Source organism: Labeo rohita, chromosome 13, assembly GCF_022985175.1.
Source record: "Labeo rohita strain BAU-BD-2019 chromosome 13, IGBB_LRoh.1.0, whole genome shotgun sequence".
Classification (NCBI taxonomy): Eukaryota; Metazoa; Chordata; class Actinopteri; order Cypriniformes; family Cyprinidae; genus Labeo; species Labeo rohita.
In genome coordinates this window covers 31,128,489-31,146,720 of record NC_066881.1, presented here as the reverse complement: position 1 = coordinate 31,146,720, position 18,232 = coordinate 31,128,489, and the positions used below count along the sequence as shown (strand labels likewise).

Below are 18,232 nucleotides of genomic sequence, written 5' to 3'. Positions count from 1 at the left end.
GTAATTTGTTACTTTTTCAGGAAGTAATGCAAAATTGTAATGCATTACTTTTAAAAGTAACTTTCCCCAACACTGGTAATCAGCACATTTAAAACTGGAATGTAATGTAACTTCAGTCACGTGTTTCATAAACACATAATCCTTTCTACATTATAATCCGCCATCAAATTGATAAATTTAATTATTCCAGCTGCTGTGAGAAAAGGCTATAAAGATCCAGCACTTGCAGCATCCTCATATGCCGTAAATGTAGCAATACAGCCTACTAGCCGGGATTCCTTCTTTATGTTTACAGACGTGATATAATGACGCAGCTGCATGCTCGAATTTCCCGTGAAACCCTACCAGTACTACTCAAATTAGAAAACATTATAAGCTAACCGTTGTGAATCGAGCTAATGTAATGGGATAGTTTTTAACACTTGCTGATGTTACTTATTCAAATATTGATTTCAGATCAGTTTTAACCAAAAAAAAAGTTACAGACTTTTTACAGAGTTTTAAGGTCTCCGGGCAATGGAACAGTTAAAAGCCCCTCGGTTTTCATCCAAAATATCTTGAATTGTGTTCCCAAGGCAAACAAAGCTTTTTATTGGCTAACGGGAGGGGTTGGGGTAAATGATTGACAGTTTTCATTTGACCTAATATGCAGTAATTCTGCAGAATTTAGACATTAATATTATGCATTTATATGTTAGGTTGTTGACATGTTTTGTTGTATGTGAGGCATGATTATGTTTTAGTCTAAATTTAAAGGGATATTTAAAAAAAGAAAAAAAAAAAGGTCAAACTTAAGTCAGTAGTTTGTTACAAAAATGTTTGTGGTGATAATTTGGTTGGATACAAGCAGTTAGAAAATGTGTTGGCCAACATTGCGGTGAACTTCATCTACCTTTCCCTGGTCAACTAGAAGAAATATTGCAAAATTATCCTGCAAACAACTGAGCTGTTTCAACTGAACAAAACTTGCAGTCTTGCTTTGCAGTCTGCCAACAGTCCTTGCGGTTGCTTATTGGCTGCAATGCAGTTATTTGGGTGTTCTGTGTAATTAGAGGTTACCGAAGTGGCTAAGCTGTTCCAACCTGGCATAATTACAAGCGTCCGAAGCGAAATAAACGTGGGTGCCAAGTTCGTAATTTGAAATGTGGGCGCGCGGCAGCTATAACTACTCTGAAAGCTCAACCAAGATGGAGAAACAGCTGCTTATAGCAGTACAAAAATAGCCATATTTTAGTGCTGGGAATCCGTTTGTCCTTTGCTGTAGTGATGGGTCGTTCTTGAACGATTCGTTCATTTTGAACGAATCTTTAATGTGACTCGGGACGAACGAGTCGCCTCGGGGAGTGATTCGTTCAGTCGCGCATGCGCAACATCCTATTAGGTTCTGTACTGGAATTAGTTCACCTGTTTTAGAGTCGTTCGTTCACCTTATGGGGCTGTCACGTGATGAACGAACGACTCAAACCCGAGGACTCAAAAGATGAACTAATCAATTCTCCTTCCGGCTCAGACTGCATAGGTTAACATTACGGGGATGTCACGTGATGAACGAACGACTCAAACCCGAAGACTCAAAAGATGAACTAATCAATTCTCCTTCCGGCTCAGACTGCATAGGTTAACATTACGGGGATGTCACGTGATGAACGAACGACTCAAACCCGAAGACTCAAAAGATGAACTAATCAATTCTCCTTCCGGCTCAGGCTGCATAGGTTAACATTACGGGGATGTCACGTGATGAACGAACGACTCAAACCCGAGGACTCGAGAGATGAACTAATCAATTCTCTTTCCGGCTCAGACTGCGTTGGTTAGCTAATTGGGCTGTCACGTGATGAACGAACAACTCAAACCCGAAAACTTGTCAGATAAGAGGCGAGGTGAGCGAATCATAGACTAAAGACCCAGGTAAACAATGAATGAATCTTTTCTGTTTCTTATAGCATTATAGTTTTATTTTGTTTGTAGTGTGATCAACGTTTGTGTAAGCAGTAGATGTGTTAGGGAGGTAAAACGTAACATTTTAATTATATTTTGCTAAAATGAACGAAATGAACGAAATGACTCGAAAAAAGATTCGTTCATTTTGCTGAACGAGACTCAAAGGACCGAGTCGGTAAAATGATCCGAACTTCCCATCACTACTTTGCTGAAACTTCAGCATCTTCACTGAGATGAACTCATGGTTGCTAAGCAATGGCAGACGCCACGGGAGCGCAAGCTACAGAGCGCTTTGGAAAGTAGGAGAAAGCGGCGCGCCTAACGTTTTTCGCGCGTTTTTAGGCCACTAACCGTGTGTTTCCACTGCAGCGTAGCGAGCTGAGCGGAGCGTTTTCCATTCATTCCTATGCAAGTTGAGCGTAAGCGCTTGTGCAAACTAAAAACAGAGCTGCCACAAGCTTTGATCTCGCCAGCGTCACCACCACGTGGTCTCGTAATTCACAGAGCTCTACAAACAAACCAGGGTTGTCAGTATATTTGAAAGTAGGATAGAGAAGACAGCTTCAATATACAGGTATATGCAGCAATTTTTGGTCAGCATTACAACATATTATGCATTGATTTTTATGTCGATGACATTTACAGTATAATTTTATTCTGGAGAGGGATGGAGAGGCAACCCTTAAGAAAATTAACCATGGTTTACAAGTAAAACCGAAAAAAAACATGGTTAGTATACTTAAACCGTGGTAACCACAAATTAACCATGGTCTTGTTACACTAACCATAGTATTTGTAGTATAACTATGGTTATACAAATGGTAATCAATGCACCAAAAAAACATGGATACTACACTTTTACTATAATAAAACTATGGTTAATTTTCATAAGGGTTACCCTCAGGTATTGCTTACTTATAATGTGACCATGCATGTTCTGTATTTTAGTTCAATAATATTTATTTAAAATTTTAAGGAGATCATTTAAGTTAAAGACAGTTGGAGTAATTTTGTGGTCAGAAAAAAAAAAAAAAAAAAAAAACATTTTTATTTGTAATGCCATGGTTTACCCACTAGGTACCTGTATGTCTCTTTACCAAATATACATGTATCTACAATATTTCAGGTCATACCTGCTTACTTATTTTTACTTATTTTTTTTAATAAATATTTAGCAATGATTAAACACTATATTTTTAAATGAGAAATTTAAAAAGTTAATAACTTACATCCTTTTTTAATGATAACACACAATGAATGCAAGCAAATACTAAATTTAAACTAAGTTTAAAATGGTGCTAAAAAGGCATTCAGGTGCATTTTTATGCCCTTATATGTACAGTATATACATATAAATAGATATGGAATTGAGATTATTATTATTACTCTTGTTTGTTTGTTTGTTTGTTTGTTTTTCATAAGAAGTGAAAGTGGCTTTCTCTAATTGACAGACAGACATACACCAGTGATTTTCCCAAACCAGTTCAGCGCAAACTAAAGCCCTTACTAAAGATTTCACTGGTTGTGTTATTTACAATGCTGATTTCCTACATAATGCTACAAACAATACAAACCCTTAACCCTACCGTACACTCTATCTTTAACCAATGAAATTGACTGCTGGGCGAGGTTTGCGCTGAGCAGTGCAGTAAAGAAGATGTCAGTTCAGATAAGCAATCAAGAAGATCTTCCCAACCTCACTGGACAACAGGACCATTTTAGTTGCATCGCTGCTCCTCTTACCCTGTGAATTTTGAACCCCGGGACCACCCTGTTGCATAGAACAAGAGGGGACACTCTGTCTGAACATCACCGACCACAAGCTTCGGAACCTACTCTTATATCACCCCCAAAGTCCCAACTTTAACCAGATATATCTTCAAAGCCTCGTACAGGGCTGGTTTCTTGGGACAGGGCCAAGGAGACCTATAATTACATAGCATATTTTATACCTTTATATTTCACTTGTGTTTAAATTTAAATTAAGCTTTTGATGTGTGGCTGTCAGTCACGGCACTGGTGTGCAGTGTTGCCAAGTCTGTGGTTTTCCCATGGAATTGGGCTACTTTAACACTGTTTAACACTTGATGTCCGCGGGTGGAAGCGACCCCAATAACATCATACTTAGCCCCTGAAATAGGAATTTACCAGGGGATCCCTGACAAAAATGTGTATTTTATCCCCTGGAACGCGTTTTTTAATACAGGACCCCCTTGAAACGCAACTGGGCTAGTTTTGAGTAGCAGTTGTGTGGGTTTTGTTGCGAATACCTGGCAACCCTGCTGGTGTGGATCCTGTACTTGATTCTAGCTTAGTACGTCTTGGAATATATCACCCAAATAAGAATTTTCACTGGATATTGTGATCTGAACATGTAAGTAACAAGTTTGACATTATTGTTCTGACCAACTGAGGAAAAAGCATTACAATAAATCATGTTACCAGTGGTGATTAAATCCAACAATAACTTAGCTCATATCACATCAAACCCTGCAAATTATTATTACTGTTATACTTTGTTCTAAAATTGTAAATGTTAATAACACCAGCACTGTGTGACTACATGTATGTAAGGCCTCTATCGAACCAGTCGCCAAAAGAGAGACAGCATCACGACATTCCAGGAGAATCTAAAGCAGCCCCCTCCAACCAGCATGAATAATAAACTTCATTTACAGAATCTTCTGATCCCTACAATAACACCTCCTTGTCTGGATCAATCCTGCGTTATCTCCCCAGGGGACAAAACACCCCCGTACAAACCATATGGTTAATGGTGCTCCTTGACCGGTCTGCTAATATAGGAAGAGACACAGGAAGAGAGAGCGATCAGCCAGACCCCTCACGAGTACCAAAGGAACGATAAAATAGTGATAAGAGGAATCTCCCCCTCTCTTCTGAGGCCATCTCAAAACAGATGGCCGGGGCAACAGCTGACCAACAATGCATAAATTGGCAATCGGACAAACATGAAAGACAGATTTACATTGGCGCGTCCCACCCGCAGGGTACGCGGGTCACTACAACGTGACACTCAGCATTCCTTTCTTCCCCTCTCAGATACGGCAAATGTTCTTTCCCTCCAACAAAGAATACACAAACTTATACCCACAATCCTAAAGACAATCATTTATCTCTACTACTAGTAGCGCAAATAACCCATAATTATATGTTGTCTATGTTTCTTATATGCTTGGTGTGTTTATTATAGCCTACGCAGCTAATCAATGTGTGTATAACCAGTTAGCTAGACAAAAGTTATTAGTGTGTATGCAAGATGCCCGATGTTTGGTATTAAATGAAAGCTCATTTTATTTCCAAGATGTCGACGTGCATGAAAGGTTGATATTATGTACAAGGTTCGCATTTCAACACTTATTGAAGAGACCAACAAACTCTTGCAGGAAAGTTGCCTCCATGTGACAGAAAGACATTATGCTAAAATATGCACAAATGAGCAACAGTATGGGCCGAGCCTCGCCTTGCAACCCAAATGATTGGAACGCAACTTAATGGGACGGACTTCGTCGGCCCGGTTAAATTCAGATGTCCAGCACAACACAGTGCCTTTCGCCTGTTGCATCCGCCTTTCGTCTGAGTGCGATCTCACCGGCGTTCCCGGCTCGACCAACTACGCGATTGTGCCATCCAGAACTCTACAGAACCAGCTAAAGCTTCGTGAAACTTTCAAAGTCTTTGCGCTCCGCAACTCCGACTTTCAGAGAACTTCAAGCTCATCAGGCTCGGTAACCAAGCAACCAGACGAAGCTTGAACTGACCGTATTGGTCTTTGTCAGGTGACGTCACACTCACGAGAATCGAATTGCATTTTGGGTATCGCCGCCATTTGTAAGGTATCAAAGCCAAGGTGTTCTGTAGTTGCAGAATTGTTCTTTTGATTTGCTTCAAAATTGTACGTTTTTGTTGTGTTAAAGTCAGCGGTGGTAAATTACACGATAGAAAAGGTTAAAAACTGACCACAAAGAAAGATATTCTAGGTCTCCCACTTGAAAGAAAACGGACAGCGGAAATAACCAAGAAGTGTCGGATGGCCTGCATAGCAACGGTGATACGCAAAATCATATGGCAAGCCGTTTTAGCTTAAAATATTCTAAGTGTTACTCGTTGTAACTGCATTTTTACTAGTAATAATTGAATTAGAGAGCTCTATAATTACATTTTTACTAGTAACAATGCATATTAGAGAGCTCTCTAATTCAATTCTTACTAGTAACAATTGTAATTAGAGAGCTCTCTAATTCAATTATTACTAGTAACAATTCCAATTAGAGAGCTATACAAATGATTTTTTACTAGTCATATGTCTCCATTGACTTCCATTCATTTTTAATTACAGAGCTCTACAACTGAATTTTTACTAGTAAGAATTACAATTAGAGAGCTCTACAATTGAATTCTTACTAGTAACAATTCCAGTTAGAGAGCTCTCTAAATCAGTTTTTACTAGTAATAATTCCGAATAGAGAGCTCTCTAATTTAATTCTTACTAGTAAAAATGCAATTACAGAGATCTATAATTCAATTTTTACTAGTAAAAAAACACCTTAAAGATATGTTTAATTGCAGAGCTCTGTAATTAAATTAAAGAGCTCTCTAAATCAGTTCTTACTAGTAACAATTGAATTAGAGAGCTCTCTAAATGGAATTCTTACTAGTAAAAATTGAATTAGAGAGCTCTCTAAATGGAATTCTTACTAGTAAAAATTGAATTAGAGAGCTCTCTAATTATAATTCTTACTAGTAAAAACTGAATTAGAGAGCTCTCTAACTGAATTAAAGAGCTCTCTAATTCAGTTGTTACTAGTAATAATTGCATTAAAGAGCTGTCTATTTGTAATTATTACTAGTAAGAATTCAATTGCAGAGCTCTCTAATTCAATTGTTACTAGTAAGAACTGAATTAGAGAGCTCTCTAATGTGCATTGTTACTAGTAGGAACTAAATTGTAGAGCTCTCTAATTAAATTATTACTAGTAAGATTACAATTGCAGAGCTCTGTAATTCAATTAGAGAGCTCTCTTATTCAATTCTTACTAGTAAGAATTGCATTAAAGAGCTCTCTAAATGGCATTGTTACTAGTAAGAATTGAGTTGTAGAGCTCTCTAAATGAATTGTTACTAGTAAGAATGTAATTTCAGAGCTCTCTAATTCAATTGTTACTAAGAACTGCATTAGAGAGCTCTTTAATTCTAATTGTTACTAGTAAGAACTAAATTAGAGAGCTCTGTAATTCAGAACTTACTAGTAAAAATACAATTGCAGAGCTCTCTAACTAAATTAGAGAGCTCTCTAATTATAATTGTTACTAGTAAGAATTGAATTAGAGAGCTCTCTAATTGCCATTGTTACTAGGAAAAATGTAATTATAGAGCTCTCTAATTCAATTATTACTAGTAAAAATGCAATTACGACGAGTAACACTTAAGCTAAAACGGCTTGCCATAAAATCATCATATTTGCCCTCAACATTTTCATAAAGGTAAGTAAGCGGTTGAACGCCGGCAGGTTGAACACCAGCAGCGCTCAACTTTTTGCGGTCAGGTAACGTTAATATGGATCAGTGTTAATTGTTAATGACAAATTATATAAATTACGTTTCCTAAAACTTAAGCTGAGATGATCTCGGTCCCAGATCTACTTGGTTTGCTTCTGTTTCTCCAGTATGATGATTTAAACGGTCTTTACTTGACGGCTCTGTATACTTTCAGTCAGTGGCGGTTCTACACGGAGGCCTAGGGAGGCCCGTGCCTCTGTAGACATGTCCCTGGCCACCCCTGTGGCCCCCCCGTGCTGACCAAATAGTGGTATGCAAAGTTGTTCAGAATGAGGGGATATATCATACAGATATAAGTGTAAGATCTAGTGTTTGTGTGAATAGATGAGCATTTTTTAACAATTTGAGGCCATTTACCATAGAAATCTTGTTTTTAAAGCCTTTTTAACTGTTATAGCGCCACCTATGCTCCGATCTCCATGAAACTTTGCATGCTTGTTAAGAATCATCTGACACATGTTTTCTCCAATTTTCGTAAAGTTTTGAGTTTTTGTTTTGGTTTTATAAGCTTTTGGGTATATGTGGCCACGCCCCTTTTGTAAATGGCCCCATTACAGCTAACCGAAGGACAAAATTCAACATTTTTTTGATAATTATTGATCTAGAGAGTCCAGAGAATATTACTGCAGTGGTTTGATCGAGATTGAGTGAAAAACCTAGGACTAGTTCGCAAAAGTAGGTTTTTCACATATTTGTGAATAATTAATGAACGGTTTGATTGACAGCAATGGTTCTTGAGGCAAAGTTGTTCATCATGAGGAGATCTATCAAATGATATGCATATTGTGTGGATGTGTGAAACACCACGTGATTACAGAGCCATAAAACTCGTTAGCGCCAACTAGTGGCCGATTTGTTTCAAAATTCTTACAGACCTTTAGGGCCATGAGTCAAACATGCCCAGTGAGTTTCGTTCCGATCGGCCTCCGTTAACCTTGTCTAATAGGTGCTCAAAATTCATTGGTCGATGGCGGCCATGTTTTTTGAGATACGCCAATGTTCTCATAGACCCTTATGGCACATTGGACAGAGACACTGCATACCAATTTTCAGGTTGATTGGACTGACGGTTGCGAAGTTATAGCCATTTTTATGTTTTTTTCTCTATTATAGCGCCACCAAGTGGTCAAGCTCCGCAATTTTTTGGATTTGACCAAAGGCTGAGCTTTTACATATGTGTTCTGAGTTTGGTGATGATATGTCATTCTGTTCCAAAGTTATAGCCATTTTACTAAAAGTGGCCCCGCCTCTTTTGAACGTTTTGGCGCCCCTTTGCGACTGTGAGTCAAAAGTTTAACTTTTTTTTGATAATTATTGATCTAGGGAGTCTGGAGAACTGTGCTGCAGTGGTTTGATCGAGATTGAGTGAATAACCTAGGACTAGTTCGCAAAAGTAGGTTTTTCACATATTTGTGAATATGTAATAAACGACTTGATTGACAGCAGTGGTTCTTGAGGCAAAGTTGCTCAGCATGAGGAGATCTATCATATGATGAAGTTCTAGTGTTTCTGTGATTATATGAGCATGTTATAGCAATTTAAGGCAATTTACTTTTGAAATTTTGTGTTTTTGAAGCCTTTTTAACTGTCATAGCGCCACCTATGGTCCGATCTCCATGAAATTTTACATGCTTCTTAAGAGTCATCTGACACATGTTTTCTCCAACTTTTGTAAAGTTTTGAGTTTTTGTTTAGGTTTTATAGGCTTTTGGGTATATGTGGCCACGCCCTTTTCTAAATGACCCCGTTATAGCTACCCAAAGGACAAAATTCCACATTTTTTTGATAATTATTGATCTAGAGAGTCCAGAGAATATTACTGCAGTGGTTTGATCGAGATTGAGCAAAAAACCTAGGACTAGTTCGCAAAAGTAGGTTTTTCACATATTTGTGAATAATTAATGAATGATTTGATTGACAGCAATGGTTCTTGAGGCAAAGTTGTTCATCATGAGGAGATCTATCAAATGATATGCATATTGTGTGGATGTGTGAAACACCACGTGATTGACAGAGAGGCAAAAAACTCGTTAGCGCCAACTAGTGGCCGATTTCTTTCAAAATTCTTACAGACCTTTAGGGCCATGAGTCGAACATGCCCAGTGAGTTTCGTTCCGATCGGCCTCCGTTAACCTTGTCTAATGGGTGCTCAAACTTCATTGGCCGATGGCGGCCATGTTTTTTGAGATACGCCAATGTCCTCATAGACCCTTATGGCACATTGGACAGAGACACTGCATACCAATTTTCAGGTCGATCGGACCAACGATTGCATAGTTATAGTCATTTTTATGTTTTTTCAGGCTTATAGCGCCACCAAGTGGCAGAGCTGTGCAATTTTTTTGATTTGACCAAAGATTGAGCTTATACACATGTGTACCGAGTTTGGTGAAGATATCTCATTTGGTTCATGAGTTATAGCCATTTTAGTAAAAATGGCCCTAACCTTACAAACTTTTTGGGGACCTTTTGCAACGATGAGTCAAAATTTCAACTTTTTTTTGATAATTATTGATATTCACTGTCCAGAGAACATTTCTGCACTGGTTTGGTTCCGATCGGGCGAAAAACCTAGGACTAGTTCGCAAAAGTAGGTTTTGGATTTACTTCAATTTTGCGGAAAAACCGGGCCCCGTAGAGAAAAATCTGCGCCAGTGCACTTTTGTGAGTATTGACCCAAGGATTGAGCAAATCATGTAAAGTTTTTGAGTCTACGACAAAAAAGTTTCAGCTCGAGCTATGGCCAAAAATGTAAAAAAAAAAATTAGTTTTTTTCACGCTGTAGCGCCACCTTTAGGCCGATTGGGCCGGTTCTTTGCGCCTGAGTAGCGAGGGAGGTTACTACTACCACCTGTATGCCCAAGTTTCAGCTCTCTAGGCCTTACGGTTTGGGCTGCACGATCAGTTTTAGGGAAGAATAATAATAATAAAGCAGGAAGAGGGAGAGCCAGAGCAGTCAGTAAAATTGAGCACCATCAGGTTTGTGATGAAGTAGGTTCTTATTTGCAAAGCAGTGCAATTATAATTTAATTGTAGGCCTGCTGTTTGTTCTTAAAATGCTGCTCTCTGCTGTAAATTCTTTTTTATGTCAATATGGCTCTAATGTTTCTTTTTTTAAGTAAATACTTGGCCGACATTTTGAAGTACATGCAGATATACATGCATAAGTAAATAAATGTTGTAACTGTGCCCTATGTTCACTGTACATCTTTCTACAGATATCAGCAAGTCCAAGAATGCTGTACCAGTACAGCCCAACTTGTATTTGTACACTGTACTGTATTTATCATTTTTTTTATGGCCCTACCTCTTTTGCACCTGCACTCACTCTTGTACATAATAAATGTTTGTATGATTTTAAAGTAAAATAAAGTTTATAATCTTTAAATATCATTTGTTGTAATTTTTTTAATGTGCCCCTCTGGTTAAACACTGGCCCCTTCTTGGCCCCCCCTAGTAAAATTTGTCTAGAACCGCCACTGCTTTCAGTTCACTGCTCAATGCGACGATACCTTCAAAATGGCGCCTCAGTGACGTCACACAATAAACGCACGTGACTGACAAAGACCGTGAAACACCGAACAGCGGAAGCAGCTTGAAACACCCTGACAGCGTGAACATATTATAATATATATTATAATATATAATAATAATATATATTATATATATTATATATTATAATATATAATAATAATAATAATAATATATATTATAATATAAACATTTATGTTTATATTATAATCCGATGGCCACGGGAATAATATAAACATCCAGAGTTGGTAAAATATCCTAAGTGAACGTTCGGTGGACGAACAGTTGATAAAAGTGTAAATTACTAACTTTGAATCAGTTAATCAAGTTGATTCCGAATCCTTTGGATTCGATTCTCAATTGAATCACTTAAATTTGACCTAAAACCCTACATGTATATAGTGTGTGTTAGCATGTAGCCTAGATTTCAGTTTCTTTGACTTTCATATAAAAAATTATTTTAACCCAAACAGCAATTTATTCTTTCTTAGAACTGGTTTTCTTTCAAAAAAATGGTTTTCTTTTGTAATCCCACGTAGGCTATCTGTAATCAGCAGTGTTGGGGGTAATGCGTTACAAGTAACGCAAGTTACGTAATAATCAGAGGTGGGTAGAGTACCCAAAATCTGTACTCAAGTAAAAGTACAAGTACTTATGAAAATATTTACTCAAGTAAGAGTAAAAGTAACAATCTTAATAGTTACTTGAGTAAGAGTAAAAAAGTATCCGCTGGAAAAACTACTCAAGTAGCTAGTTACTAGTTACTTCTGATCTGATCTGATTGATATGAAGCAAAAACCCTGTTTTGAAACTATTTGGAAAGCTTCTACACACCTTTCCTTGAAAGTCTCTTTGTTCTGCTTATATAAAACATATGCTGAAGTAAAGTAGCCTATCTCAGTCCTGTGATGGGCACATTAACATCACATAAACTGTCATTTTCAATAAAATTTCAAACACACCCAGACATTTTTCTAACTGTTAACTCTGTCTTTATTTTTACATTCACAACACAAAATGTGTCAGCATCTGCATTTAAACAAGCTAACAGAGAACAACAGAGAAAGTGTGTGTGCAAAGTATGTGTTTGTTATTATGTTTGCGTATGAACCGATAATATGTATATATTGTGTGATTAATGCTGCGAATGAATAATGTGCTGGGCTAAGCAGCTCTTTCTTTTCCTTTAAAAACATTTATTTACTTTATTCTTGCATTTACATGCAATTTACATGCATGCAAGTACATGCATTCATTAGATGGGAATAAATTAAAATGCAATGCCGTTTTTATTTTGTACATGTTCTGCACTTAACGTTAGGTGAGGTGTCACAAAAAAAACCTTTAGTTAATTGTACGAATTTGTGTGTAACGTCACAGTATGCACTTCAATTTATTTAGACTTGTGGAAAATGGATATGAAAACATGCAGACGTTTAGAATGTTTGTAAGGTTCAGAAAATATTTGTCATTGCTTGCACAAACGCGCATATGAGGAAAAACATTCGGACAGTGTGTGAAATATGGTATTATAAGGTCAAAGTGCCCACAGTTACCAAATTACCATTAATAGGGTTCAAATAGGCATCATACTGACACTTACCGCTATGTGTTTTTCAGGTAGGAGCTGGAATTGTTGTGCGCTGCGATGTCACTTTGTTTTGGTGCACACAGCCTGCATCGCATTATGAAACTATTCTTTTTGACATCTTGAAGTGAAAACATAGACTCGATTTGAGGCCACGGGTGATCTGCCCCCGATAACTCACACACGTCATCCTCTGCTTCAGCCATCATCTTTCTAAAGGCGCGCTGAACTAATTTGACTTAAGTGGGAGATGCGTAGCAGACTCTCGCGAAGCTGCCTCTCAAACGTCTCGCGAGACTTGAGATCAAGTCACATAAACAAATTATTTTAGATATCTAATATTTATTACAATTTTGTCAGTAACGGAGGAACGCTATCAAATGTAGCGAAGTAAAAGTAAAGTTTTTTCACTAAAAATTAAAAGTAAAAGTACCTATCTTTAAATATACTCTAAAAGTACTAGTTACCCCAAAAATTTACTCAAGTAAATGTAACGAAGTAAATGTAATTTGTTACTACCCACCTCTGGTAATAATATTACTTTTTTAGTAAAAAAAAAAAAAAAAAAAAACTAGTAAAAAAAACGCATTACATTTGAATTTATGAGAAAATATCTGAATTTTTTATTCATTTAATGATTGACAAGTCTCCTGTGGGAAATTTGGAGTGAACATGTCTGTCACGTACAGGGATGAGACCAGAAACAGCGGTAAGTGCAAACAGATGGGCTCTTTGTTCACAGACTGAGAAATCACAGAAGGCAGGATGTAATGATGTCTTAGGAATCTTATCTGACAGTTCTTGTGAAGATGAGTAAAGTGAAGTCTGAAGGGGAGGTGAGATGGCAGGTGGAATTGGCTGTGCTGAATGCCTGACATTGTTACCAGTGTTGGGAAGGTTACTTTGGAAATCTAATAGGTTACAGATTACAAGTTACTTGATTTAAAATGTAATAAGTAGTGTAACTTTTCAATTACTTTATTAAAGTAATGTAACTTATTACTTTTAATTACTTTTTTAAGCTTTAATATTTCATTAGCTAACCAAACACAAAGCTTCTGCCAAGAAAAATTATCAAGCATATAGCACTGACTTAAGTTGCCCCGAAAGAGTCTGAGCTGTGTAATAATTTAATTTTAAAGCACAGCCATCACAAATTCAGAATTCAATTTTTTTTTTTTTTTTTTTTTTTATTATTTTTTTTGGGCTTTTTATGCTTTTTATATTGATAGGACAGTAGAGAGATGACAGGAAAGAGCTGGGAGGAAAGAGGGGAGCGGGATTGGCAAAGGACCTCCAGACGGGAATCTAACTTGGGTCACCGTGAGCGCAGTTGCGCTATATGTCATAACAAGATCATAACATAAATAACATCATAACAAGAAATAGTTTAACAGCTATGATACTGGGTTTGAAATCAAATGTTTGCATAGTTATGACAGAAAACACTAGCATCTAAAAATGCTTTGGAAAAAATAATCTTAAAAAATAATGTTTATGCATAAACCCAAGTAGGAAATAATGTCCTACTCTATGTGTCCTAAACTCCTGAAACATTGGTGTCTCATTTTAGAGCGGTTAATGCAATTTAAAAGAAGTCAATTCAATCTGTAAGTGGGGGTGGGTGTGTGAAAAAATTCAGATGTAATCCCCTTTGTAATCACTGGCATTTTTCAAAAGCAACTGTAATTTAATTACATATTTTTTCTCAGTAACTGTAACTAATTACAATTACATTTATTTTGTAATTAAATTATGTGATTCCATTAACAATCACTATTGGGGAGCAACTAGTTACATGTAGTGTATTCTAGACTAGATGTGAACATGCATTAATTCATCTCACTCACACAAAAAAACTGATTCAGTATTCCTCAAAATGAATGAAAACAGTGAAATGCAAACTCACAATATGACAACCCTGCAATAATTAAATATGTTAAAACAAATATCCTTTATGTATTTAATCTCATTTTATTAACCAGTGTCTTTGATGCTGACCTTCAATGATGCAATTCAAGCATAATAAGCAAAAATTACTTTAGATAAACTAACATTTGTGCTTCTTTTTTTTTTATAGCTGAAGAGTGATCTCCTGCATAAATGTACTTTTCTTTTGTGAGCTTTTTCTGAGGTGAATTCATTTCACTTTTGGTGTAAAAGAGCTCTTAGAATGGTTTTATATTAAAAACAAAGAAGCAAACCCAGATTTTAAAAGTAATGCAAAAGTAACGTAACGCATTACTTTCCAAAAGAAGTAACTAAGTGATGTAATTAGTTACTTTTTCAGGAAGTATAGCAAAATTGTAATGCATTACCTTTAAAAGTAACTTTCCCCAACACTGGTTATCAGATGCACATTTAAAACTGGACTGCACATTTAATGTAACTTCAGCCACATGTGTTTCATAAACACATAAGCCTTTCTACATTACAATCCGCCATCAAATTGATAAATTTAATTATTCCAGCTGCTGTGAGACAAGGCTATAAAGTTCCAGCACTTGCAGCATCCTCATATGACGTAAATGTAGCAATACAGCCTACTAGCCGGGATTCCTTCTTTATGTTTACAGACGTGATATAATGACGCAGCTGCATGCTCGCAATTTCCCGCGAAACCCTACCAGTACTACTCAAATTAGAAAATATTATTATAAGCTAACCGTTGTCAAGCTAATGTAATGGGATAGTTTTTAACACTTGCTGATGTTACTTATTCAAATACTCATTTCAGATCAGTTTTAACCAAAAAAAAGTTACGGACTGCATAAATTCAACTGCGTTTACTAACTCACGTATGTCAAGTCCCCGCCCCTGTTGCAGTTACACCAACCCAGTTCTCCGGGTTGGCTCTACGGTTATATCTACTCGTCCGAGGGGTTAACATGCTCCTTTTCAGAAAGTCAGTGCATTCCTTGCGCCACAGTTAGACTGGAGTGCTTTGCAAGTTTTCCAGGTTTACAATCCTCATCAGAAAGCATGCTGTGTCCTTTTCTTTTTCTCTGGATCTTACTGCGTCGTACAGGTCGGTACAAAGATTTGTTTGGTGTTTTTTTGAAAAACTTAGTATTTATGCATCCAGGACTAAAACTAAAATTAAACTAAACTTATTTAAATGTTTTCACGCAGAAACCAGGGGCTGTTGTAAGCACTAGTATAGAATACAGGCTACTAGACACAGAATGAACCGCAAACGGATTGTAAAACTGTTTTTTTTTCCCTTTGAAAATTGTGTTGTTTTTGCCAATAGGGTTAAATTAAACCCACAAGCAGAAATGTGGCGTTATATCCTATAATTTTCTTCGTATGAACATTTTGCATGTGTTTTTTCATTACATTCTCCCTCATGTGTCTGCTTAAGCAGAAGCAGCAATGGTTTTTTTGTGAAATACGTCAGTATGGGTCAAAACCATCAGAAAATGATAGCAGGTGGAATATGAGAACATTACGTTACCCTCAATGTGAGGCCTGATTCACTTGATTTCAGTGTTTCCATTAATATCTGTGTTGACAAAAAGTAGACAAACCGCTTCAAAAACGTATGGAATTCTATTCTTTTTGTTTTAAGAAACTAGTTGTAGTGTTTCTTTCTATGATACATATTTATGCAGATGCTTTTCCTAAGTTTTATATATGGGTCAATATCACCATATAGTGTTTTCAACCCTCACAATAGTCAAAGATTTTGGTATTAATTTTCCATTCACTTTATGTCATGTCATAAATAGTAGACACGCAAGTACTATAGAAACATATTTACCTGAGCTCCCACACATTTTGGGCCATTATTCATTTATTAAACATTTATTCAACTTTATTTTTTAGCAATATTAACTGCAAATGAATACTATATCCACCCTATCAAGATTAAGTGGACATTTTGAGCTTCAGTTAGCATATTAGCTTACAACAAACTGTGACTAGCTACATAGTCTGGTTGTTGAAGAGAATTTGGTATATTGAATTTTACATATTTTGAAAATACTCTATTCTAATCACTTCCGGCGTATTTTAATGCCGTCAGGGTGGACATGTTAAGCTTAGGAAAAGCAAGTAAGCAAACTCGTACAAAAGAAAAATGATACATTTTAAAGTCACTAGCTCAGTATCTCAGCATTCGGAGTTCCAGCCACTGAAGAGACAAAAAATCTGTTGTCCATATGCCACTAAAGGGGATAGCCTCTTCTTAAAGAGGCAGATTCCCCAATACGACAGGGTGGACAACCACTCAAGGGACTTTTTCTTTGTTAAATAAAAATAACGTATTTATTACCAAATGGTCAATACACTTAAATTGAGTAATCTCTTATTTAACAAAATATTAATAGAATTTTTTTTTTTCATTTTATGATTTGACTATTCTACTGTCATTCAAATTTAATGAGCAGTGCATGGGACATAGCAAAATAACAAATTGTATCTAAAGAGTCAAGTAATGCTTTTATTATGAATATAAATACTTTGCACCCTTTCATAGTCATTTTTATGTTAAGTTATCATGGCAAATTAGTTATGTACAGGATGCCAAAGGCACCCTAAAGTGATACTGACCCATATATATAGAAATAAATTGGAAGAAGAGTACACTTTTAAAAATGCAAATGCATATTTTCCAGTTTACAAAACATTTTGAGTCTCAAATACTAAAAAATGCTCTTTTCTTGAAACAACATAAAAACCCTTGTCAGGGTCAAACACAGTTGTCTGAACAAAGAATTTCATATTGCTGAAATGTTAAGGCTTTGTGAGTTTCCAGCATGCATTGCAACATGAATAAATTATGCAGTTACTGTTACAGGATTATTGTTTTGCTGACTTAATTTAAACTTTTTTGTTGTTGTTTTGTCATTATTGTTAGTTATTTGTTGTACTGTGATGTTAAGAGCTCATCTTTTTGACATTTGTTGATTGCAACCGTTCTTGAGCTTTTCGTGTCTAGTTTTGAGTCCAAGAGTATGTTCTGTTTGCTGGGTATCTTTGTTGGTAAAACATCTTACAAGACTACGACTGTTACAAGGGGAGTGAAACGAGAGGCGAGCGGATCCATCTGCAAGCTTTTATTTACAACATGAGGCAGCGACATAGTCGAAAACAGGCAGGGTCGGCACAATAGCAAACAGGTATATTAGGGTGAGGCTTAAGAGTAGTCCGTGAGGCAGGCGTGGGCCAATCACCGGCGGATATAATCCAAGACGTGAAACAGAAAAGTAAACCTTACAATGAGCTAGAGTCCAGAAAGGCATGCGGCGAGACAGACGAAACGAGAAGGCCAGGCAGAAACGTTAAACACAGGAACTAGGAACTAGGAAACACAGGTTTACAACACAATGAAAACTACAATGCTCCGTGACCAGAACATGAAAGTCCCGGGCGTTATAGAACGCCTGATTGGCCACAGTTGTATGGCGCAATCAGTGCGGTGGACGCTGGGAGATGTAGTCCGTGGTGTAGTGCAACAGTCCATGTGAGAGAATAAGGTAAGAGCGACATCTGGTGGTGAGTGGTCCGCAGGACACCGACCAGATCCGTAACATAGCCCCTCCCCAAAGAGCGGCTTCCAGACACTCCAAACAAACCATAGTCCAGGGGA

At 36.9% G+C, this 18,232-nt stretch overlaps 2 protein-coding genes across 2 annotated transcripts in view; both read left to right on the top strand.

Moving 5' to 3' along the window:
* LOC127175047 (oocyte zinc finger protein XlCOF15) overlaps nucleotides 1-18,232 on the top strand; it is a 217,168-nt gene that overhangs the window by 131,406 nt on the left and 67,530 nt on the right. The window lies entirely within an intron of this gene.
* LOC127175048 (CD276 antigen) overlaps nucleotides 15,502-18,232 on the top strand; it is a 48,820-nt gene continuing 46,089 nt past the window's right edge. The window contains exon 1 of the mRNA XM_051125880.1: nucleotides 15,502-15,667. Within this exon, the coding sequence (XP_050981837.1) occupies nucleotides 15,622-15,667 (46 nt within the window). The 5' untranslated portion in view covers nucleotides 15,502-15,621. The remainder of the gene's footprint in view (nucleotides 15,668-18,232) is intronic.